We start from the raw sequence: 27,470 nt of genomic DNA, 5'->3' as shown, positions 1-27,470 counted from the left end.
GGCCATGAGACTCTTATCTCCAATTAAACATCTAAAAAGCTGGAAGTAGAGCTTTGGCTTAAGTGGTAGAACATTAGCCTTGAGCACAAAAGCTCAGAGACAGTGCCTAGGCCCTAAATTCAAGGACCAACACACACACACACACACACACACACACACACACACACACACACACAATCTGCTTTGATTAAATTATTTTTAAAATCAGGACTATTATTTTCTTGATGACATAATATTTTCTAGGAAACAAGCAAGGGGAAAATAAGAAACTAACAACCCAAACTCTCTTGAAGAAATGTTTATTCTAAAACAATGCAGTCTAAAGAGCAAAATAGAAATAAAACAATCTCCCTTTGCACTTGCCTAGAATGTGAAAGGCCCTAGGTTTGACACAAAGAGTGCCTTGTTAAAAAGTAACTTTTATATTTTGGCAAAGCAATTGTTTAGAAGAAAGGAAAATCTTTCTGTTCACCTGTTTTTCTATGAAGACAGTCTGCTTAATTATCATTACTGATCTATTCCTTCTGTCACACAATAAATCAAGACTGGAGTAGTTAGGTTTCTTGAATTCTTCACTTCTCCTTACATTCATTCCACCAGCCATTCTAAACAGAAATGTCAAGTTTGCTGTGCAGAATTCTGCAAGCTCCAAAGGATGAGCTGCATTCCAGACATGCAAACCACACTGATTTTGAACAAACACTTATTTTTTTAGCTTAGTGATTTCTTTTATGCTATTCTGAAACATTGTAAATAAATATTTCAATAATGGGCACAAAATATATATGTACATAATAATCCTGGTATTTTTATATTACTTATAAAGCACTATCACCCACACAATTTATTTGGATACTTACAATAAGATTTCCAAACAGGAGGTCTATATTCATCTGTATCTGAAACAATAAATAGCAAAAACATTACCAATACTTACACTTCAAATAAGATTCTTTTATGATTAATTCATTTAATACATATGAACTCTATTTGTCCTAGTTATAAACAGCATTCAAAGGTTTCAACTTGACCTTTACTGTTTTAAAATACAGTTTTTACAAAGCCATTCAAAAAGGTAACTATTTACTCAACTATCTATCATATAAACATCATGACTAATTTCTACTTCTGGTACTCTTTATTAACAACAAAGGAATGATAGTCAATAAAGTCATTGTCCTTCAAGATTATTTCACCAAAATAACACTGAAATCACTTGCAATTTTTCTTTTCCAAACTGACTACGTAATACCCCACCAGAAATGTGAAGTATTTCTCTATTTTCCCCCATTACATTTAGAGGCAACATGGAAAAAGAAAAGCAGGAAATGAGAAACTCTTCCAGAAAACAGAGTATCTCCAGGGAACCACAAAGAACAGGATGTGAACATCTGCTCTTCAAGTTCATTTCCTTTGCTCTGCTTCAGTGTGGATGTAGGAGACAGTCTGAAGAGACATGGTAGGAAACAGAAATACAAACACTCAAGTTGAAGAAGATGGAGTAATTGAGAGAAAGGCAAGGAGCCAATTCACCTGCCCACCAAAAGCTCTTTGCTAAGAATATGGAGCCAAATCAGACACATTGTGTTTTCAGAGTGGAAAGGTGCTGCCATGATGGCACATAGAATGAACCCATAAGGAAGTCTGGTCCTAAACATTTTTGGTCCCTAGGAAGCAAGAAAATTCCAAAGAAGTTTATTAGGAAGGCTGAGCCTGAAGCTCGAGTAAAATGATCATAAAAATCAAAACATCTGACCCTCAGTGCCCAAACTTTAAAATGTAACCTCACACTTAATTTCTGATGTGTTGTCACAAACCACACAAACTGAGTCAGAGGGACACAGCAGGACTACTAACAGTGGGTAAAAGAACATAAAGAGAAAATTCTGCACATCCAGAAGTATTCAAATATGTTTGCTTAAAGAAAAAAATTACATGAACACATTAATAATGAAGTATTAAATAAAATACAGTTGATTCTCATTATTTGTAGTAGGTCTATTCTATAACCACAAATGAAATTGAGGAATAAATACTGAATCATCACTTTTAAAGGAAACCAGAGAGCTTTCTGTGTCACTCTAGCCACAGCATTTTTGTCAACCAATCAGGATGAAACCTTGCTTTAGAAATACTTTATTTATTACATATTGTTGATTCACTGACACTGACTTCACAGCTAACAGCACTACAACACTTGAAAGAAGACACTTATCTAATAATCATTTTCTCTATGAACTACGTACCACAGCTTTCTTGTAGTTGGGTACATTAGATAGGATGGCAGTACTATACTGAGTGGGCACTTTAAACAGCAAAATTACCAACAAAAATGAAATAAAAGGAAAAACTGGAAAAGAGTGAGGGGAGGGGTGACAGTGTCCGAAAAGAAGTATAATCATTACCTGACTTATGTAACTGTAACCCCTCTGTACATCACCTTTAATAACAAATATATTTTTACATGTTCAACATCATTAGTTATAACAGAAATGCAAGCCAAAGCCATAGATTAATCTAATGAAAAAACCAATAAAAATGAACTTTGCTAGGCTTCTAGGCACTTCACATCTTGATCAAACGTTTTTCCTAGAAAATGATTCAAAGTGTGGAAAGAAAACACTTCAAATGAAATAATTAAAATTCACCCTACAAAGTCATGGCCAAATCAGGTCAGTTACATTAACCCTCAAGAAACAAAGTCATTTGAAATCACTGCAAGTTAAGAACTGATGTGTCAAGATTCAACTGCAACAGAATAAAACTAAACCAAGGGTAATTATTTTTTATTCTTCATAGAATGGTGACACAGAACTTTTTCTATATGGGGAAAGTTTCTAAGACAGTACAACTATAATGTACATATGTAATTTTATATTGTGCACATTCAGTGCACTACCTGGTCAAAGATGAATGTAATCAAAGCAAACTTGGAAACTTTCCTTTTTAAAACACCAAAAGGTTTTATATAAAACCTAAGCAAAGCTTTCTTTCACCAGGCTGGCAAACCTAGCAAATAAACTATACAAACAAAATCCTTCTGCTCACTCAAACCTTTTCAGTACATTCTTGAAAACAAAAAGCTTTACAAATGAATTAGGTCACTGGACTCAATCAAAAGGCAAAGGGGGTCATTTTCCAATCTACTATTTCTTCTTCTAAACAACAGGTCATATCTTTGAGGTTTTCTCCTTAAAGGATTTGGTAATTTCTTATGCTTACCCTAACATTTTGTCATATTTACAAAAGTCCTCCAGCAGACCTATTTATCCACAGCATTTCAAAAAGGAATACAGAAAACAAAAAAGGAATATAATATAGCTCCTGCCAAGTTTCTCAATTACATCTCAGCATTCTCAACTGACTTCCATTTGTATTTTGCCTGGTAAGAAAAAAATCACCTTCAATAATCTTCAGACAGATTAGAGGGATCTATCTCACCTAGAGGGCAGAGGAGCACTGAGATAGGGTTACAGCAGTATTAAAATACTGTTAAGTGACTGTCAATTGGAAGACTTTATTTTTATATTTTTATTGCTATTGTAAAGTGATGTACACAGGGGTTAAGGTTATATGTCAGGGGAAGAGTACATTTCTTTTTGAACAATGTCACCCCTCCCCTTGCTCTCTATTCCCTCCCATCCTACCCACAAGTTGTATAGTTCATTTTCAACATAGTGTCCAGAGTAAACATCCCTTTTAATGTTCATTTTTTTCCTTTAGGCTAAATTGTTAGGAGCTGTGACTACTTGGCTCCCTTGTTGACTGCTATAGTACCATTCTCTAGTGTCCCAGCTGTATTTACAAAGAATAATAAGCCAAGCAGCCAGCCAGTAGAACCGCTGGTCTTCATGAGAGCACCGTCTATTCTGAATACTCCATGGACATCCTGAAGAAGCTACATAGCACCCACAGCTGTTTGCTGTTGAAACACAATTTTGGCTCTTGAAGACACTGTCCCAAGTCTCAGCTTACACAGGACTTTTTGTCATCACAAGTCTCAGGGAACTCTGGATGACTCTAAAGTCATTTTCCACCCAGGCCAGATACAGAGAAGTCTTCCCAATAGCCCAACAGAAGGCCTCTAACTGGTGTATACAGGACTGTCATGACTGGTACATGAGAGACTGCTATGATTAATGTAAACACAATCCTTCATTTGCTTGAAGGAATTGCCATGACTGGTACAGACACCATTCTCACACTACCTTTCTAGGCATAAAGCAGGCTGTGAGTAGGGCAGGGGACACTTGTGCTGCCTCTTTGAGTAGAAGGAAGCACTAGGACCAATAGTGGCTTCTCCCAAGAGATTTTTTTTTTTTTTTGCCTACTTCCCATCATCATTAGTAGAACAGTTTGAGCTAGCAGGGGCAACAGTAGAAGTGGCAGTGGTCACCATAGCCCTGGTGGCAGTAGTGGTGGTACTGGTGACAGCCATGATGATGCCAGTCAATGCCATCCCAGCAATGCTAGTGACAGTGCCAGGGGTACAGTGGAGTCAGTAGCAGAAGCAGATGTCATCCTCATGACAATAGTGAGGGCAGCAGAGGCAACTGCAGGGTTTGGAGCAGCAGTGGTGACAACAGCAAGGGCAAAAATGATAGAAAGCAGAGGCTAAGTGCCTCTGCGAAGGCTCACACCTATAATCCTACTACTCAGGATTCTGAGATCTGGGGATCACAGCTAAAAGCCAGCCTGGGTAGGAAAAGTTTGTGAGACTCTTATCACCTGTTGATCACCAGAAAACCAGAAGTGGAGCTATGGCTCAAGTAGTACAGTGCTGTAGAAGAAGACAGAAAGCAAGAAAGGGTAGAGAGCTGAGACAAAAGGGTATAAAGAGCCAGAAAAGTGAAAATGCATGTCCCAGTTTGCTCAAATTATTCTAGAGAGCCTTAACATTAATCTCCATGGTCAAAGGCTGAGAACTCTAACATCCTAGGTCAGAAAATTTTAACACTTGTCACTGTAAGGCCCCAACACCCTAAATACTGAAAAATAGCAGTAATGTGTCTTACAATACATATTATTCTTTGACACAGATTCAGACAGGATTCTTTTTTTTGTAATTTATTTATTAAACACAAATTTTTTGACAAGGTGTTGTGCAAAAAGGGTACAGTTACATAGTAGGGCAGTGTGTACATTTCTTGTGATATCTTACACTCTGTTTTTCTTTCCCTTCCCTAGGTCAGGTAGACATATATACAATACACAATGTACCAAGAACATATACAGTAGCCACATGGCCTACGCCCAAGAAAATTCGCCTAGGGCTTTAAATGTATGTCAATATTAGACAATATTTCGACAGTAGTCTTATATGAACGTACATACATAGTTTTTGAGCTATTGTATTCCACTGAGAGGTCAATTTTTGACCTTTATATGTTGAGTAGTTGTTTGGTTTTAGTTACATAATGTTGGGTGGCTGCCCCAATCCTGTGGGAAATACCATTTGACAAGCAGTTTTTGGTTTCACAGACCTGGTCTCTACTGTCTCTCTGTCACCCCTTCTTAACAGTCATATATATCAGGGAGCTCATGCCCCTTTGTTTTCTGTGTTCTAGGCTTGTCTCGCTCAACATTATTTGTTCCAGTTCTGACCATTTCCCTGCAAATAACAATATTTCACTATTCCTAATCGCTATGTAGTATTCCATTGTGTATAGGTACCATATTTTTTGGATCCATTTGTCTATGGAGGGGTATCTGGGTTGTTTCCATATTTTGGCTATTGTGAATTGTGCAGCGATAAACATGCAAGTACAAATGTCAGACAGGATTCTTGATGATGAAAAACAATGTCATTGTTGCCAGCAAGCATTAAAAGAACCATTTTTCAATATCTGCCTTACACTGTTGTATTCAAGGGCTTGTGGGGGGGGGGGGTTGTTGTTGTTTTGCTGACTTGGGCTTGGACTCAGGGTCTGAGCACTGCCCCTGGCTTCTTTTTGCTCAAGGCTAGCACTCTACCACTAGAACCACAGTATCACTTCTGGCTTTTTCTGTTTATGTGGTGCTGAGGAATTGAACCCAGGGCTTCATGCATGCAAGGCAAGCACTCTACCTCTAAGCCATATTCCCAGAGCTGTTTTCAAGTCTTACCAAGAACACAGGCACTCAGAAAATAGTATATATTAAATGTTACGTGACATTCTATGTGGAAACAATTTTTTAAAAACTCGTATAACTAATAATTTGACACCACAGATAACTGAGATAAAAAAGATCACAGCCTTTTTTCAGTTTGTGATGATTTCCAACTACATTTCAATTGGAATAGTCTCTAAGAAGAAAAAATAGATTTTTAAAAATACAGAGAAGTTTGCTTTAAATTACAAGGTGCAGGGCCAAATGTGGAATAAGGCAACTCAGAGCTGTAAGAAAGAAGGCACAGTTGGTATGGAAGTAATCTTGTGTCAACCACAAATGAGCAGAGTTGGATACTTCTAAGTATATCCTCAGTGTCCCAAAGTACAATAAAATGCTCAGCATACTTTAATTAGTGATACTTTGACTACATATATGACAGTATAGGTTACCAAGACTCCTTAGAAAGGAGAACTTGTGTTCTAAATTGATAGGTGCCTGTTTCTGTTTGTTTGAGAGACAACAGTCCTTGAAGGTGGTGTCTCTGGTTAGTCCTTGCACCCAACACAGCCTAAAATGAACATGTAATTAATTGACTGCCTTTAAAAAAGTTCCTGATGTATGAGCACATGAGAATCAGCCACCTGGAAAAGCAACAAAGACTCCATGTTTTCTCAACTATAAAATCTGAATGTTGTAAAAAGTTAAAGTATTTCTATTATTTTTTTGGCAACCAATCCTGGTCTGACATGAACCTGAAAGTATTTTCTATAACTCTTTTGGTGGCAAAAACCTCACCTGAATGTGAGAAATTTATTTATTGCATTGAGTTTGACTATTCATTTGTTTCACTACAAAAATAGAAATGTTAATTACAGAATAACACCTCAGACACTGGTGGGACTGCTATAAACTATATTACATACATATATAAAATACATAACCTTTCTAAAATTCTTAGAAACTGAATTATAACATCTAATCTCCAGGGTTTGGAATAAAACAGATTTTAGACTTGCTACTGTTACATTAACATAACAGCTGATATTAAAACATAAATCAGGATATGTCATTCTTCTATGGTCCTCTTTAATGGCTTCCTGGGTCACTCGGAATAAAAATCAAACTGTTTACAGCTGCTAACAAAGGCTGGTATTCAAAGAGGACCATAATAATGGCAATACCAAGTAATATGTTAGAAATGTAGAACTACAGAATCCAACTCCCATCTATGAATCAGAATCTGTATTTTCACAAGGCCAAGCAACACACACACACGCGCGCACACACCAATTTTTCTAAGTATAACCCGTCCCCCTTACTTTCACAATTCAGCTATTTTTTTCCCCTTACTCGGTCTCCTCTATATGAGATATATGTTCAATAAACTAGTTCTTCAGACTGAAAGGTTCTCCCCCCAGTATCTCTATGGCTTGATCCTTCAGCTAAGTCAGTTCTTCACTCTACCAGGCCTTCCATCTATCTAGAAAGTTCAAAACTCCTGGTATGTTCTCCTTCAAACTTATCAAAATCTAAAATATTATACATCTAATAAATATATGTTGTCTTTTTCCACCAGAATGCAAAAAGACAATGACTCTTTCCATATTGCTGTATCCTTAATGCCCAGAACAGCAATGCTCAATTCAGTTTGTGGACTCTTGTCATCACTGAGACCCTTTCAAGAGACTTTTTTTCTAAGTAAATTGCATATATGACATTATATAAAATGCTATTCTGAGTGCTCTAGTATATTACTCTGTTTTGACAAGTTTGTAAAGTGCCTGCTCTCATCAGCCTTCTTTTACAAATGGAGAAACTAAAATACAGATGAAAGTAAAGATTTTGATAGTTAATATGAAGAGGTTATTTGTCTTTTTTACTTTATTGACATTGCACAGAACTTCAAAAGCAATGGTGGACAAAACTGCTGGCACTCAGCACTAAACAAAGCCATGGCACCAAATATTAGTGGTCATTGTCTTTACCACCACATTGTCTTAGAAAAAAAATTCAGTTAACTAAGGAATGTCTTTAATGAAACAGTTAAAGACTTTATTAAATCTGACTCAAGTAGGCGTCTCTTCAATATTCTACATGACAAAATGGCAAGTTTGTAAGATACATGTATTGGGCACTGAGTAAAATGGTTGTCTTAAAGAAAAGCATATGTGAGTTTACTGTGGCAGAACTAGCCGCAGGTTTCATAAACACCATTTTATTTGAAAGAATGGCTGGCAAACTATACCTAGTTTGACTAGTCAGATGTAGATATTTGATAGATATTTCCTCAGAAATGAACACAGTGAGCTCCTTCAACAAAAATAACCTAACAGTATTTATTGCCAGCCATGAAAGTCAAGCTTTCAAGTGAAAATCAAATTTGGGGAAACTTGATAGAGGCATGACTCAGCCTGTCTAGCAAATGAGAAACCATGAGTTCAATCCCAAGTACTCTCCAAAAAAATGTTTTTAAGGAATCATATTTACCATGAGTTTCATAAATGACTAATATGAGATTAATTATGACCTTAAAGAACCTGATTTTCTTCCAGTCCTGGATCTTGAACCTCAGAGCCTGGGTGCTGTCTTTGAACTGTTTTACTCAAGGCTAGAGCTCTACCTCTTATGCCACAGCTTCACTTCTAGCTTTTTGGTAGTTATTTGTAGATGAGAATCTCACCAACTTTCCTGCCCTCGTTGGCTTCGGATCATGACTGTCAGATCTCAGCCTCATAAACAGCAAGGATTACAAGCGTGAGCCACTAGTACGTGGCAGAATATGATTTTTAAATATACCATATAATGAAATGTATTGACATTAGAAGATTTCAATAACTCAGTGAAATAATCTTTTTTGAAATGACAAATACATGACAGCACAATATCATTTATGGGTAAAAGATCCAGTCAAATATAAGACAGACCAAATGGATATTAATGTTAATGGAGTACAAAGTGGTTTCAAAATACACTGCAAATTACTTTTATGAAACTGTTACTTGTCAAATTTTAGTGCAATATCAAATTATATCTGAAACTGTGAGATTATTAAAATATTTCCCTTTTCCAACAATATATCTTTGTAAGGCTAGAGTTTCTTCACATACTCTAATCAAAATGATGTATTACTGTGGATATGAGAATCCAGCTCTTCTAAGTATGTATGACATTCGAGAGGACTGTAAAAATAAAATAAAAGAATTACCACCCTTCTCCTCACTTTTTTTTTTTTTTTGCCAGTCCTGAGACATGGGACTCAGAGCGTGAGCACTGTCCGGCTTCTTTTTGCTCAAGGCTAAATAACACTATCACTTGAGCCACAGTGCTACTTCTGGCTTTTTCTGTTTAGGTGATGCTGAGAAATCCAACCCAGGGCTTCATGCATGCTAGACAAGCACTCTACTACTAAGCCACATTCCTGGCCCCTTCTCATACTACTTTTTAAGAGTAAAATTATATTCACAAAATGCTATTTGTGCTCATATAACACTACTTTAAAATTAACTGCTAGCTTTAATTTTTAATTTCAAATATGGCTAATCATAATATATATATACAATTGACTTAAACACTCTTCACAAATGCTTAAGAGTATAACTGAGTCTTGAGATTTAAATGGTTGAGAACTACTAGGCTAAAACAATAGCTAGTACTTAATAATCAACTTTTGTAGATTTGAATACCTGCAATGCAACAGATTAAATGGATTACTTGTTTATACCTCAAAACAATTTTATTATCATTTTAAAGATAAAAATCACAGCAGTTAAGAAAGGTCAAGACAGAAAACACTGTAAAAGCCCTCAGCAGAAGAGTCAGTACTTAACTCACATCCTATGGCTCCAGATAACCTCAACTGATTGTGTAATAAAGGGTTGATAGGTTAGGCAAACAATGCAAGGTCAGGTAACTATATCTAAAAATATCAAGGCAATAAGAAGCTAAAATACAAAGCCAAAATGACTAGGGGACTGAAGGGAGACAATTTAAGGCAGTTTATGTGAGCAGAAGAAAGGCTATGATAATTATTCACAGATAGTTGCTGTTTTCTGAGGAACTGTCTCAAGTACAGACCCAAAGATTCATCACTAGTCTAAACAATGGACACAAATACCCATGAAGTTAAAGACCACCTTCCAAGGACAGTAGAGTCAAGCTGATATCCTTTATAGCCAGATTCATTCATGATGCCATCACAGTTGACTATTGTTGATTTCCTTATAGCTCATGGCAAGCTTTACATATTTCAGATGTTCGGTAATTGCTATATCCAAAGAGAGTGGCCACATCATTACATCTATCAAATGCAAGAAGGGCCTCCTCTGAAGCCCTGAGCAGACTAATCACCTGAAGTATCACCACCCTGACTGTCATGGTGACAAGAAGGGCACTTAATGTCTACATTGAAAGGACTCCCATATAAGGTAAAGAACTGCAATCCTTTCCCAACTTCAAATGAAAATCCCCGCTAGGATATGAACATAAAATTCCCACACTCTTGAATTTTCCACTTCCTGTAATCTTTAAACGATGAATCATTTTGTTGGGAATGATTTTAAGAAAGTGACACAGTATAAGGAAGGAAAAGATAAAGTGGGTGGCAGAGAAGTAATCAGAGTTTACAATGTAACATTCAGACAAACAATGGATTTGGGACAAAATAAAGTGAGATATTGAAACTGCTCTTACTCTATGAGGAAGGAAGGAGAGAAGCTATAAATTGGGTTATTAAGAATGTCTGCCCACAGACAGTATGCTCAGTATTGAGACTGTTAAGGTTGGAGGGTTAAAATATGTAACCCTTCAGAGCAAAGTAGGAAGAATTCTAAATCAGATATGCAGAAATATAAGACTAAAGACTTGGGAATAATTAGCACAGGTTTAGGCTAGTCACAGCAGAGGATCACAAGAGCCCAATAGCTATGCCCCTCTGAATGCATAAGATAAAGCTAAGTGAAATGAACTCCATGTTATGGAAATGAGTGATATATCACTGTTGTAATTACTTTCAACATGCCATGTGAAACCGTAGCTTCTACTGTTGATGATCCTCTTGTATCCACTTCCTGTGGTAGTACCTGCACTATTACTGTATCTTATCTGAGTACATGGGAAACTGTATATACTGGTATTAGAACTAGGAAAGTGAAAGGGAATACCAAAATCGAGAGACACAGGTAAAAAGACAAACGACTACAAAAGCAATACTTGCAAAAGTGTTTGGTGTAAACTAACTGAACAACTCAGGGGGGAAAGGGAAAGGGGGAGGGGGAAGGGGGGAATGAGGGAGGAGGTAACAAACAGTATAAGAAATGTATCCAATGCCTAACATATGAAAGTGTAACCTCTGTGTACATCATTTTGACAATAAATAAGAAAAAAAAGACTAAAGACCTAAAAATAGGAAAATAGTAACTTTTTAGTATGCCTGAAATCTGCAACAATTGGAGCCTGGCACCAGTGGTTCATTCCTGTAATCCTAAATACTCAGAAGGCTGAGATCTGAGGATTGTGGTTCATAGCCAGCGCAGGCAGGAAAGTCAGTGAGACTCAGCTCCAATTAACCACCAAAAAGCCAAAAGTGGAGCTGTGGGTCAGGGGTAGAACACTAGCCTTGAGTGAAAATGCTTAGGGACAGTGCCTAGGCCCTGAGTCTAAGCCCTAGAATGAGCAGACACCCCACCCCCCAAAAAAGACAAGAAAAAATTGCAACAATGGAGAAAATAAACTTACATGCATACTTGCAAATTTTCTGCTGAGGGAGATTCTTTTAAAGTTACTAATGTATAAGGGAAGATAAATTATCACCGATAAGCTGTTTTTCTAGTGTTCTAGTATTCTTTTATATCAGTGGGGGGGGGGAGAGAAAATTATGTGGGTTTTGACTTTACTAAAATGACTTAGGATCTCCCTAATACTGTGTTTGCCTTGAATTCTTCTACAAATCCTTCAATAAATTCTTCTATATGGGGTCACTTAAGTAAAACTCTTAAGACCAGAAAGAGAACAATTACATTTACTGATATTTTCCATGGTTAAATGGGCTGCCATCCAATTTCATACCACATGCTTCAACTTTTGGTATGCAGAACTACAGTGACTCAACATTTTGCTAGATTATAAATAAAATATATATATACACATATATATAGTAGAAGTGTTAAGTCTTTTAGATTCTACAGAGCACTGTAGAGTTCTTGCATGTTGATAGTTAACCAGCTTAGACTCTAGAAGTCCGATTACAAAATACGTAAAAAGGATAGAAACGAGTAGCTGAGTGAAGAAAATCAATGACTGAAAGTTCTGTGATATTTCTAACGAGCAAAAACAAGACAAAGAAGGTGTGGGAAGCAAAAACTAAAGGATTCCTGGTAGCTTTCCATCTGAAGCTTAGAAGACAAATATAAGTTAGCTATGCATATTCTATCAGGCTGATGTGGGTTTCAGGACTGTAGACTATAAAGATCTGCCTCACTTTGTGCTGACAGCTTTGGCAGCATGAGCAGAGATCAAAAGTATATATTCTGAAGTTATGGAAACCTGCCTGTAATAGTACTTACTGTAAACTGGCCAGACAAAACAACTGGACAAATAAATATGAGTTGTTATAACCACTCCCCCCAAGATTTTTTAAATTTGATTTTTTTCCTTTCCTTGTATAATTTTTGTCCTTTATTATTTCTTTTCTTCCTTTCCCCCTTCCTCCCTTCTTTCCTTTACCTTCCTTTCTTCCTTCCTTCCTTCCTGCCTGCCTCCTTCTTCTCCCCGCCCCCCCCCCCCTTTTTTTTCTTTTTGCCAGTCCTGGGGCTTAACCTTGGGGCCTGAGCTCTGTCCCTGAACTTCTCCATGCTCAAGGCGAGCCCTCTACCACTTGCGCCATAGCACCACCTTCAGCTTTTTCTGAGTAGTTTATTGGAGATAAGAGTCCCATGGACTTTTGTGCCCAGGCTAGCTTTGAACTACGATCCTCAGATCTCAGCCTCCTGAGTAGTTAGGGTTATAGGCATGAGCCACCAGCACCGAGCTTTTCTTTTCTTTTTTACTACTCAATACTGTGGTTTGAATTCTGGGCATCTCTTGCTAATAAGCTTGTACTCTACTACTGAGCCACATATCTAGTCCTAACTTGATTATTGAAATACCTGATACTAAAGCAATTTGCAGGGAATTGCATATAAATGTGACTAGAAATATTTTCACACAATTTTGAGAACATTTATGATGCTGTAATCTCAGCTATCACAGAGTAACATTCCTTTATGCCATCTGCAATGAACATTTCCTAAGTGTGAGGACATTTTCTGTAGGATGAATAGCAAGTAGAGGGGGGGAAAGATGCAATAATCTACTTTTGAATCAAATATATGAATATATATGTACATATAATATATTCATATAAAAAATCAACTATGGAACACATGGAGAAAGAGGTACTGGTTAAAGCCATAAGAATAAATGTGAGTTAAATACAAAGTTCTCTCATATGTATATAGCTAAAGCTCAATAAATTCCTACCAGGTAATAAGAAGTAGAGACAAACATGTCACAGAGAAACTAGAACTTTCCAACATATCCTTATTTAAAGAATATCACTCCAGGCTGGGAATGTGGCTTAGTGGTAGAATGCTTGCCTAGCATGCATGAAGCCCTGGGTTGATTCCTCAATACCACATTAACAGGAAAAGCTGGAAGTGGTTCTGCCGCTCAAGTGGTAGAGTGCTAGCCTTGAGCAAAATAAGTACAGGGACAGTGCGCAGGCTCCAGAACTGGCATGCATGCATACATGATGCTTAAATAAATAGTATATCACTCCCCCCATTTCTACTTCAGAACTCAGAATACTGCATCAATGCCAAATATACTTCACAAATGAAATGCTGTACTTCAGTAAGCTTATCAAAATGTAAAGGCAGATCTTTAAATCATTCTTAAATATCTAAATTGAGTCTTCTGTTGTTTAAGCTCAACCTCAATTAATAAGCTTCCTAATAACCAATACTCTTGGATAAAAGAAAGACCAAGTGATAATGTCAAGCCTCTGTGAACAAGCATTTTGTCATTGTTTGCATGCTTTATTGCACTAGTATTGTCAGAATGTCCTCCAGAAGCTCAACACTAGGGACTAGTAAACAAAAGGTCACTGTTGTCAATGCAAAGCAAAAAATGTTATGTGATTCAAATCAATATCAAGCATAAAGAAATGACAATAATGGAGAAATATTTTCATATGTCTTTAGCAGTATATAAGAAAATTACTTATCATAGGACTAAAATTCCTACAACAAAATAAACGAATTTTACAAATTAGTGACAAGTATATGAAATTCCATTTTCTATTTTTGAAGTATTTGATATATTCCTCAAAGTTCATGCAGCAAATATGCTAGCAACAAGTCTTCCCAGAAACAATGAAATGATCTAAAATAAAGATAAGAGTAAGATAATTTTATTAACATCATTAATAAGCAACTTATTTATTAATCATTAAATAACAAATCACTAAGAAATTCAGGAGATTGATTCTTTCAATTATGTAGAGCAAATGAACTAAATATTCCCAGAAAATTTGAGTTCTCAGTATACATGTCTCTTATTTTAAAGAAGAATCTCCAGATTTGCTGTGGGAACAGGACCATAAGAAATGATAAAAATAATATTAACACTAAACACACTAACAAAGCTGTGTTCATTCCTCTGGGGTTGCTTTTCCTTGTAATCTTGCTAATAGACAATGGAAATAATTTATGTTCTATGCTAAACATAGTATTTTCTAAAAGCATAATTTTTTTTAAGAAACCACTGGTGCCAAACAGATTCATATTATCACCATTATATTCCTCTATTCCTTGACAATCAAAAGCTAATACAATTGGAAATAAGCAAATAAGTATTTAAACATACACACGCATACATACATGTATATATGTATACATACACATACATGAGTAGTGTAACTGCAAGTATACTAATGTTACTTTAAAAAATTATATATGGGGAGAAATGACTCCTTTCAGCTTTCAGAACCAAATTTTCACTTTGTGATTTTTTTTTCTCAAATGTTTACTTTCAAAATATTCAAAGCTACAGCTGGGAATATGGCCTAGTGGTAAAGTACTCGCCTCGTACACATGAAGCCCTGGGTTCGATTCCTCACACCGCATATATTGAAAAAAGCTGGAAATGGAGCTGTGGCTCAAGAGGTAGAGTACTAGCCTTGAGCAAAAATAAGCCAGGGACAGTGCTCAGGTCCTGAGTCCATGCACCAGGACTGGCAACAAAAACAAAACAAATAAAAAAAATTCAAAGCTACAAAAAAAATCCCACAAAAACAAAATAATTTGAGTACAAGAACATCAGTAGGAGCCAGGAGCTAGTAACTCATACCTATAATTCTAACTACTTAGCATGGTGAGATCTGAGGATTACAGTTCATAGTCTGCCAGAGTAGACAAATCCCTGAGAGTCTTATGTCTAATTAACCATGGAAACACTGTAAGTGGAGCTATGGCTCAAGTAGTAAAGCACCAACTTTGAGCAAAAATGCTAAGGAAAAACACCTAGGCCCCAAGTTCAAGCCTCAGTACCAGCACATGTACACACATGCACACACATACATTTGCAAGCCTGCAACATTCACTACAAATCATCTAGCATGCAGATGATTTGATCATCTGCAAAAAATGAGAACATTCTCTTACATAACTACAAAACATTATTATACCCAGGACATTATTAACCTTCTAAGTGCTGGGGCGGGGGCGGGGGAAACCTTATCACTATTTGCCATGAAGAATCATGACCCCTTTTATTTTTACATAAGTTTAAATTCACATTATGGATAATTTACAGATACAATAATAAAGGACAGTGAAAAAAACTCATTCAAATTTTTAGCTGAGTGCCACTGGTTCACACCTGCAATCAAAGCAACTTGTGAGGCTGAGAATTGTTAAGATTGTGGTTTGAGGCCAGCCTCGACAGAAAAAGTTCACAAGACCCACTTCTCAACCAACAGCTGGATGTCGTGGTACACACCTGTTACTCAGCCTATCGTGAAGCTAACATGAGCTGACTGTAGTTCTAAAAAATAACCATGAAAATTAGGGCTGGAGATGTAGTTGAGCAGTAAGAATGTAAATAGGCACTAGTAAGTGAGGTTGAGTTAAAAACCTCAGTACTGTTAAGTGCCAGTAGCTTATGTCTACAATTGTATCTACTCAGAAGGCTTTGAGAGGCCTACTGTTTGATGCTAGTCTAAGCAAAAAAGTTTGCAAGAACCTATCTAAAAAATAATCAGCAAGCAGGGTGACAGTAGCTCATGCCTGTAATCCTAGCCACTCAGGAGGCTGAGATCTAAGGCTCACGGTTCAAGTCCAGCCCAGGCAAGAAAGTCCATAAGACTTTTATCTCCAATTAACCACTGGAAAACCAGAAGTGGAACTGTGACTCAAAGTGGTAGAGCACTAGCCTTGAGCAAAAGAGCTCAGAGACAGCATCCAGGCCTCTAGTTCAACAACAACAAAAAAAACAAAAACAAACAAAAAAAAGTGAAACTATCACTCTTCCACTGATTTGAAATTATGTAATTTTGAAGTAAAAAATCCTAAGGGCATTTTGCAACTAAACAAAAAATGTCTCAGCCAGAAACAACAGACTCTCGTGCTAATTTGCAAACTTAAAAGTAGCCTAAACTTCCATGAACATCAGTTTGAGAATTATCGTGCATGTACCACTTGGTTAAATCTTGTGCTGCAGATATAATCTAATCCACATCTGGCAAAAGGCAAAAATCAAATTAGAGACAGGTGGCATAAACCCAAAGACAGCTTTTCGTGTGCTGAAAGATCTATTTAAGCAACTAATTAAGGAAGCTAAACTAGCTCTCTCACTTGAGGCTTTCAGAATGTATCCTAATAATTAGGTCTTTATATATTCATAAAAACATACAGACATGTAATTTTTGCAAAGTGCTTGGTGATAAACCAAGAGTTGTGGCATCAACTAAAAAATTCATGGGTGTGAGCTAAAAAGGAGGCAGGTAAAATTATGAGAAAGTTGTCAGCACCAAGTCCATTGAGTACCCAGGAACCATTCATTGACTTCTGTCACTGACAACATCTTTTTAGTTAATGTTTTTTGAGAAAGTAAAATGCTAACTTGGGAATGAGAATTTTCTCTTCTATATGACAAAGCAATTTAACTTGTCTGTAGATGATATCTATTGAGATACCCACTACATGAAGCATGGAGCATTGTCCAAACTGTTCAGTATCTGTCCACATGACTGGCTTGAACACAGCTTAAAAGTAAAAATTCTTACTAATTATGCCAACAGATAGTAAACTTAAGTAATTCTTAATTTAATTTAATTCTTAATTTAATTCAGTTTTCCATGACTTTTTGTTTCACTGGGATTTTGTCTATTAACAGTAAATATTCTTCCTGACAATATGAAATAACATCAAAATGGGGAAATTATGAAGAATAACAAACTCACATCAGTTTTTAATATATGGCATTTAGTTCAATAGAAGTTCAGACTTAGTGTTCTATTGTTTGATGACCCTAAAATATCCATAAGCACTCCATCTTTTTATTTTCATTTGCCTGTGGTGATGAGCATCAAAACAAATGAAAGAACCCAGGCACTGGTGGCTCGTGACTATAATCATAGTTAATCAGGAGGCAATCTGAGGACCACAATTAGAAGCCAGCCCAGTCAGTAAAGTCCATGGAACTCTTAGCCACCAAAAAAGCCAGGAATGAAGCTGTGGGAAAAATAAAATAAAAAACCCTCAAGGATGGCCTCATAGAAAAGACAAATCCTTTCCTGACAATTGCATAGAAATACACATTTTCACAAGAAGTATTAGAAAAGATCTACAGAGAAGTAATTTCCATTTGAGCTACTTGTTTTTACTTGGTCTCAAATTAAAGCTACAATTCTAAACAAAGGAAAGAATGAAAGAAGGAAGGGAGGCGGGGTGAGTGACTGAGATGAGCTTCTGGGTTTGTTTGTTTTTTCCAGAAATTTGTAGAATTCTAGAAGAACAAACACTGGAAATAAGCACAATTGAAAGCATACTCTTCATTTTATCAGTGGGAAAAGAATCAAAGTATTTCAAAAATAAAAGCTTAAAATCCTAGTATTCAAAGACATCAGTTGGATGAAGCATCTGTGGTGACTATACCCAGCCCCAATATATTTACCCACATACTTATCAAAAACTTACCAGTTCAGAAATCAATTTTGTTTAAATCTAATGTTATACAAATTCAATGAAAATCACTAAACTTTAAAAAGACTGTGACAAGATCTCAAAAAGAGATCCTGTAATATGATATAGCAATGGCAATCTGAAAGGGAACACTGAGCCCTTGCTTCAGGAAAGGGCAAGCTCACAAAAGAATAGTTTCCATGTGCAGCCTGCCCACAAAATACATTCATTATGTGAGCTTAACAGCAAGTTCATGCAGCAATTGTAATTTTTAAAAAGAAAGCTTTCATATATAATAGATTCTTTCTTCTCAAAATTTCCTAAGAATGATGAAAAATGAATATTTTCATAACCCTCTAAAATATTTGGTTATAAGCTTAAATTTAGATTTTTGCAAGTCTGATTCAGTAGGCATCAGAAAGTCCCTTTTACAGTTTTTATTTGATAACATGTCTTTTGCTTCTATTGTTTGACCACTTCTATAATGAGGCTGAGTGAAATCAGAATGCTTAGCTGTAAGCAATGCTACAGTGCTAAAATGTACTCGAAAACATTTTCCTTCTTCAGACTTCTACGAACATGTAGAGCTCCTTTCCCTGAAAATTACTGATAGGATTTCACAAAGCAATACATAAAACTTCCCTACTAACATCAATATAATCGCAGCCTTGTTCCCTTCCCCAAGTTAGTGTAAAGTCAACATGTAAAATAGTATTAATTAAATGCTAAATATGCAGAGGTAAAAAGGAAATCTAAGGTAACTCATATGACTGGATAGATTCTTGTTATCTTTCAATACTGTTCTTCTCAGTAAATCTCATCCATAACTAGAACTGTTAGCTCCTAATTATAAGAATTACATTCTATAGTATGTTCTAATTCCATTTCTAGCTTTTAAATAGAAAATAAAAAGTAAATTGGGGGGAGGGGAGAACGAGGGAGGAGATAACAAACAGTACAAGAAATGTATCCAATGCCTAAAATATGAAACTGTAACCTCTCTGTACATCAGTTTGACAATAAAATATATATATAAATAAAATAAAAAGTAAATCAGAAGAACTGTCAGTGTCCTTATAAATGCCAATATTTTGAGATGTGTAGAAATTAGGTATATGGATTATGTGTTTTATAAATCACATTTCCCCCCAGTTTTGTAACTGAGTTTTTAGATTTAAAAAGTTTTTTTTAATTTTTTCAGGTCTTGGGTCTTGAACTCTGGCCTGGGCGATGTCCCTGAGCTCCTTTTGCTCAGGGCTAGCACTCTAGCACTTGAGCCATAGCGCTTCAGAGCTTTTTCTGTGATTAATTGGAGATAAAAGTCTCATGGACTTTCCTGCTTGGCCTGGATTCGACAAGGATCCTCAGATCTCAGCCTCCTAAGTAGCTAGGATTACAGGTGTGAACCACCAGCACCCAGCAGTTTTTAAACTTTTTTTATTAGTATAAAGTGTACAAAGGGTTTCATTTGTAATTATTTCCATACATATAACATACTTTGATTAAATTCTTCTGTATTGCAACTTCTGAGTGGGGATGGGAGGGAAAAACTGGGAGAGATCAAGGGAAGGGGTGATATTGTCCAAAGGGAAATGTGCTCTTTACTTGACTTACATAATTGTGACCCCTCTGAACATCACAGCTTTATAATGACAGTAATTTTAAAAAATGATTCTATATTATACTTTTCCCCTCCTCCCTTTAATAGTTTGTTTTTTCATATATACATAATATATACCATGTTCCAATCATGGTCACCCTCATCACGCTTCCCTCTCCAGCTAGTTCCTCCTAGATAGTTCCCTTTTAAAATCATTTCTTATTACTATTATCATTCTTATTGTTTCTATTTCAGCTTTTGATTCTACATGAGAGAAAATATGCCTATCTTTCAGAACTTATGTTTTTCAACATCATGATATTTATCTGTTACCCACCCATCCTGATGTTTGATTCATTTTCCTACAAATATATTTTCTTTTAAAAGTGAACCAAGTGGGCTGGGCTCCAGTGGCTCACGCCTCTAATCCTAGCGACTCAGGAACCTGAGATCTCAGGATCTCGGTTCCTGACAACCCAAGCAGGAAACTCCATGAGACTCTTATCTCCAACTAACCACCAGAAAACCAGAAGTCACTCAAGTGGTAGAGTGCTAGCCTGAGCTGAAGAGCTCAGGGACAGTTCCCAGGCCCAGAGTACAAGCCCCAGGACAACCAAAAATAAAAAGGTGGATTGAACAGAGGCTGCCTCTTCTACTGCACAGATTATAGCTTGCTTTCACTATAACCTCATTATTTTTGAACCCCTAAAGAATCCTGGATCCTATACTACAAATGAGCACTTCTCAAAATATTGCATTGAAGCTCATCAATTTTCAGGAGTCTTGACCCAAACTTTTAGATACCTGAATTTGGCATCTTAAATTAATAAACATCCTTAAATTTTGCCAAATTTGCTTAAGGAAAAACAAAGAAAACAGGTTGGCAAGTGCCATCTAGTGGACTTCATAAAAACTGTTTTCTCTTTGCAATCTAGTGCCAGAAGTAAATCAATATCAATGTTTAATATTCCTAATAATCAAAATGTTAGTGTAATTTACATGCAAAGATTAATTTCTCAGGGTTAATACATCAATAACTATAATGAACTGCATTTGCAGCTCTAAGTAAGACCCTTCTAGGATTTAAAATAGTTATAGTCAAACTATTACATTTGATACTTTATTCTCAGATACATCATACAAAAGCTTGAGAATCTGCAAAGCCAAATTTTTAAAAAGCATCTAGTCAGTAGAGAAGTTAGAATAATTTGAATTTTGTAGTAGAGCAAACAAATTTATAGAACAGTGTATGTTATAAAAAGTAAGAGGTTTTACATGAAAAATAAACCAAAGTGTCATCAAAATCCTAAATTACAGTGGAATTAAAATAGATCTGTACATCCACTGTAACTCTATGTGTCTGAATGGAAAAAGTTACAAGCTAAATTAAGAGTTAAGGTATATAGTATCTAAACATGAAAAGTCAAAGGCTAACAAGGGGCTGGGGATATGGCCTAGTGGCAAAAGCGTTTGCCTCATATACTTGAAGCTCTGGGTTCGATTCCCCACCACCACATATACAGAAAATGGCCAGAAGTGGTGCTGTGACTCAAGTGGCAGGGTGCTAGCCTTGAGCAAAAAAGAAGCCAGGGACAGTGCTCAGGCCCTGAGTCCAAGCCCCAGGACTGGCAAAAAAAAAAAAAAAAAAAAAAACCCAAAGGCTAACAATACCCTTGCTCAGAGGCACATAATTTTCTTTCAGACTTAGAAGTATGATAGTTTATTATTTCACATAGTATTAAAGAGAAAATAGTAGCATCCAAGCTTTACAAAGCACTGTTATTTGCACAGAAACTCTGTTATCCCTTGTTCTAAATACCATCTTAAAAAGATAAGGAGGGCTGGGAATATGGCCTAGTGGCAAGCGTGCTTGCCTCGTATACATGAAGCCCTGGGTTCAATTCCCCAGCACCACATATACAGAAAACGACCAGAAGTGGTACTGTGGCTCAAGTGGCAGAGTGCTAGCCTTGAGCAAAAGGAAGACAGGGACAGCATTCAGGCCCTGAGTCCAAGGTCCAGGACTGGCAAAAAAAAAAAAAAAAAAAAAAAAAAATAGATAAGGAAAAATTGTTTTTATCTAGTGTTTAGGTTCAATAACTGAAAACACGCCAGGTACTAATGGCTCATACTTACAATCCTAAACACTCAGGAGACTGAGATCAAAAACAGCTGAGAGTCCAGGAGACTCATCTCCAAAATGGAAAAAAGCCAGACTGGAGGCATGCTCAAGAGGTAGAGCACCAGGCGCCTGTATCGCCCATCCCCCCAAAAGAAATTGGAGACAATTTTTGATTATTTAATGAAGACAGAAAAGTTACATGGTAGCAGTTTTATACAAATGTACTTCCTTCTAAAACCTGGTACTGTCAATTTTATCCATGACAAGATAAAGGAAGGGGTGACTGCTAATTATCTTTTTGATAGTCTAAATTGGGTAAGACCAAAAAAAGAAAACGAAAAGTTCTCCAAAACTTTCACATAACTGGAGCTATGGATATAGTTCAAGAAGCAGGCTTACCTAGAATGTATGATGCTCTAGTTCAATATCCAGTACTGGGGGGAGGGGGAAAATATACACGCTAAAGGATACCAACAAGCCAGAAAATAATAAGATTTGAGCCAAAGTGGTACCAAATAGAAGTAGTAAAATGTGTAGTGGTATCTCTTTGAAGAATATATTCCTATCCAAACGGTACATACAACTAGTCACGCACAGAATATCATGCATTGTATCTTAATACGGGAATCCTCAACTCACTGGCTCCCACTACCCAACTCTTCGATCCTACTCATGCTTCATCTCTAGGACACACTTATCCTCCCTGGTGTTCTTCTAAGATTAGTACCAGGTCAGTCAGTTTTTCCATTTCCACAACACGGAGTCTGCAATTGGAAAGCCACCAACTTGTGGCTTTAGTTGCCAGTGCAAAGATGTGTTGTCTTTGGCCTGCACTGTGCTTTTTTGAAAGGCCTAAATTGCCAACTTTTAAAATCAGGAAATTCCTCAATGATCCCTATTTTATACAATAACTAGCTATCTGCCCACATTTGTGGCTCTGGTTTACATTTTATTCTAACTCCTTCAATTTTTTTCTTCACAGTTCTTTTCCTGATATTCCTTCTTTTTTTTTTCCCAAGGGGTGTGTGTGTATGTGAAAAGGAGCATAAAAAGGCATCCGAGGTCATGCTTATGTTACATAGAATAATAACTGCTCGAGGATTCTTCCCCAGTTTTCTCCTTAGATGGTACTTAATCCTGATGCCCCTGTAGGCTAACAATGCAGCGATGCCTGGAGGTCTACAGGACACTCACCTTTCTCACCAACGTTCTGAAACATGAAACTGAGAGAGCTTTCTGTTTTGCCTCCCTCTGTGTTACAGTTTCACATTCTCAAGAAAGATAGAACTCCCCTATGATCTAGCAGCCCCACTTTTGGGCATTTACCCAAAAAATTACAAGCAAGACCATCAGCACAACTATGTTCATGTTAGCACAATTTGTCATCACTTAAATATGGAACCAACCTAGATGCCCCTCAGTAGACGAATGGATCAAGAAAATGTGGTACATATACACAATGGAATTCTATGCCTCTATCAGAAAAAAATGACATGCCCCATTCATAAAGAAATGGAAAGACTTGAAAAAAAATCATACTAAGTGAAATAAGCCATACCCAAAGAAACATAGACTCCATGGTTTCCCTCACTGGTAATAATTAGTACACGTCTAGGATAGTCCTAGCAGAAGATCACAATAGCTCGATAGCTATGTACATATGAACACATAAGATGATGCTAAGCAAAATGAACTCCAAGTTATGGAAATAAGTGGTTTATCATTGTTGTTGTGAAATTATGTCATTTTCTTTTGTCTTTCTTCCCCATGGTTTTACCCCTGATGTCATTGTAACTGATTTTTGGCACCCTGGGTATTGTATATACATTTATTGGAAGTAGGGAAGGGAAGGGGAACATCAAAATGGAGAGATAAAGGGTAAAAGGCGAATCAGTGTAACAGCAATACATACAAAACTATATGGTGTAAACCAACTGTACAAGTGGGGGGACAGGAAGAGGAGGAGGGAGAAAAATAAGGGAGAAGGTAACAAGTTGAATAAGAAATGTACTCACTGCCTTACGTATGAAACTGTAACCCCTCTGTACATCACTCTGACAATAAATAAATCAATTTAAAAAAAAAGAGGGAGAACATTATTTCTGTCAAATTTAAATTGGTATAAACTTTAAAATTCTTTTAAATACTCTATAGTTTCCCCTGTCAATTAAATGAGAAAAAATACTATTTTTCACGTTTAATTATTTCTGCCCATGCTTTGTAAGTGATTACTTACAGTATATACTAATGTAGTATATTCAGTTGCCTTGAAGCTATGAGAGATTGTATTCCCTAGCAGCATTCTTTTTTTTTTTTTGCCAGTCCTGGACCTTGGACTCAGGGTCTGAGCACTGTCCCTGGCTTCCTTTTGCTCAAGGCTAGCACTCTGCCACTTGAGCCACAGCACCACTTCTGGCCGTTTTCTATATATGTGGTGCTGAGGAATTGAACCTAGGGCTTCATATATACAAGGTAAGCACTCTTGCCACTAGACCATATTCCCAGTCTCTAGTAGCATTCTTGGGAGCTTTGCCTATTTTAGAATAAGGCACTGGCAAAATGAAATGCAAATCCTATTAAATGTCACCATTAACTTGAGCTCTTTAGAAAAGAAATAGTATAAAAGTGATAAATATAGTAGAAACACGTGTACCTGTTCATCCAAACTTTCAACATTAAGAGGGTATTATTTTTATACTTAAGGAAAAGTTGGACTGAAAATGTGGCTTAGTGGTAGAGTGCTTGCCTAGCATTCGTGAAGCCCTGGGTTCGATTCCTCAGTACCACATACTCAGAAAAAGCCAGAAGGGGTGCTATGGCTCAAGTGGCAGAGTGCTAGCCTTGAGCAAAAGGAAGCCAGGGACAGTGCTCAAGCTCTGAGTTCAAGCGCAGGACTGGCAAAAAGAAAAGAAAAAGTTTTTTTAAAAAAACAAAGAAAAGTTTCGATAGTGCTATAATTTAGGAACATAGTTTTGAGATACAGAACATGAGAAGTTTAAAGTGGCCTGCTTTATTACAGTTTTTATTACCATTTCTAAGTCTTCCTTAAAGTCATGAATTTGAAAAAGTAATGCTCCGCTAAAATATGGAAACAACCCAGACGAATGGATCAGGAAAATGTGGTACATATATACAATGGAATTTTATGCCTCTGTCAGAAAGAATGGCATTGCCCCATTCGTAAGGAAATGGAAGGACGTGGAAAAAATTATACTAAGTGAAGTGAGCCAGACCCAAAGAAACATCGACTCTATGGTCTCCCTCATAGGGAATAGTTAGCACAGGTTTAGGCTAGTCACAGCAGAGGATCACAAGAGCCTAATAGCTATGCCTTTATGAATTCATAAGATGATGCTAAGTGAACTGAACTCCATGTTACGGAAACGAGTGTTATATCACGGTTGTAATTACTTTCAACATGCCATGTGAAACCGTAGCTTCTATTGTTGATGATCCTCCTGTATCCCCTTCCTGTAGTTGTACCCGCACTATCACTGTATCTTATCTGAGTACACTGGAAACTGTATATACTGGTATTAGAACTAGGGAAGTGAAAGGGAATATCAAAATCAAGAGACAAAGGATAAAAAGACAAACGACTCCAAAAGCATAACTTGCAAAACCATTTGGTGTAAACCAACTGAGCAACTCATGGGGGGAGAAGGAGAGGGGGAATGTGGAGGGGAGGAATGAGGGAGGTAACAAACAGTATAAGAAATGTATCCAATGCCTAACGTATGAAACAGTAACCTCTCTGTACATCACTTTGACAATAAATAAGAAAAAAAAAGTAATGCTCCATGGTAATTATTTAAAACTGATGCCCTTTCTCTATATTAGTAAATGAATCTCACCAACATTAGTTTTGGCCTGTTAACATAGGGATTATCAATTTAACAGTATGACCACGAGCTTGTTTAAATTTTAAAATTAAAAAATGTCAACTTAAAAACTGTACCTCACCTACCTAACACAAGACTATAGGTTTGAATCCAAATATTACACCAAAACAAACTGTGCCTTGCTACTTAGTTGTCAGCTGAAAACACATAGCAAATAATTTGCTAAAGTTTCACATTTATTTTACTTGTGCCTTTATTTATCAGAAAACCATTCTGGGGGTGGGGGTGTGTGGGGGTGTGTGTGTGTGTGTGTGTATGTGTGTGTGTGTGTGTGAACTCGTATGCTGTCCTTTAGCGTCTCCACTCAAGCTGGTGCTCTACCACTGGTGCCACAGCTCTATTTCTGGCTTATTGCTGGTTAATTGGAGACAGAGTTTCATGGATTCTCCTGCCCTCGCTGCTTTAGAACTATGATCCTCAAATCTCTACCTCAAGTATCTAGGACTACATGCATCAGTCACTGGAGCCCAGAAGGACAACTCTTTTTAAATTATCTAATATTAATATCCATCAGTTCTCCTTCTTCCTTTGGTAATGGAAAACAGCTTACTGTAAGATTAGAAAATGTTGGACATTTTCTGTTAAGGTTTTTGGCAACTTTCAACTCTTAAAAATTATTTCAAATAAATAGTTATAAATTTTCAACTGCCTGACTTCCCCAAGCTCAATTATTATACTTTAGAAATAAGGTAGAAGGAAAAGCCTTGATTAGACTGAAGTCAAAATGTATGATGAGCTGAATGAAGCTTCACCCCAAAAGAGTAGGTCCTACAAACTAAATGCCCAACTGCCTCCAGACACTGGCCCACATGGGGAATGGAAGGAAGATATATATACACAGACATATGGGGGGGGGGGGGGAGGGAGAAAAGAGAGTCACTAAAGAGAACAAGAGCTCCTCTGTCTGGAAAGACCTAGGAATAGCAGCTATGAGGTGGCAAAAGGAAGGTTTGTGACTTTCCAGAGAACCAATGCTGTCTGGAAATTTCAGGAAAATAGGCCTCAGTGTTCAGCCAATCTCTCTAATCTCTCTAATAATGTATAGCAACATCTGTTTCTTCCTCTCCTTTTATAATACATCTTGGTACTTTTTCTTGTTCTTTTTAAGTAAATTTAACCTTTAACATCACCTAAAAGAACTAATAAGCTCAGATAATTATTTTCCATTCAAGGAATGTAAGTTTAAAGCCTCTTGTTAACTTTTAAACATTATGAGGAAGAAAAAGAAATATGAACTGCTTTTGGTGGCTTATTTGGTGGCCTATTCTGTACATATGAATAATGAGCATTTTTATAACATCCAAATCTGAGAAAACTAGCACATGCAATTCTAATAGTTAAAAGGCAATATCACCAATTTATGTTTTCACAAGTGGCAGTCAATTTACTCAAATATTTTTACAGTTAAATGTAATACTACAAGTAACATGAGAAGTATCCAACAAACCAATGGGCTATTTTCTTTAAAGGATCACATATTCCAGCATATTCTGAAAAAGAATCTCAAGTGTAAGCTCTATAGTGAACTGTTTAAT

The 27,470-nt window shown here is 36.7% G+C and overlaps 1 protein-coding gene across 1 annotated transcript in view; it reads right to left on the bottom strand.

The window, feature by feature from the left end:
- Chn1 (chimerin 1) overlaps positions 1-27,470 on the bottom strand; it is a 159,155-nt gene that overhangs the window by 115,505 nt on the left and 16,180 nt on the right. Inside the window, exon 3 of the mRNA XM_048345212.1 lies at positions 861-899. Coding sequence (XP_048201169.1) covers positions 861-899 — 39 coding nt within the window. The remainder of the gene's footprint in view (positions 1-860; positions 900-27,470) is intronic.

Source organism: Perognathus longimembris, chromosome 4 (assembly GCF_023159225.1).
Source record: "Perognathus longimembris pacificus isolate PPM17 chromosome 4, ASM2315922v1, whole genome shotgun sequence".
Taxonomy (NCBI): Eukaryota; Metazoa; Chordata; class Mammalia; order Rodentia; family Heteromyidae; genus Perognathus; species Perognathus longimembris.
Note: the sequence above shows the minus strand (reverse complement) of the source record. Positions and strands in the feature narration are given on the sequence as shown.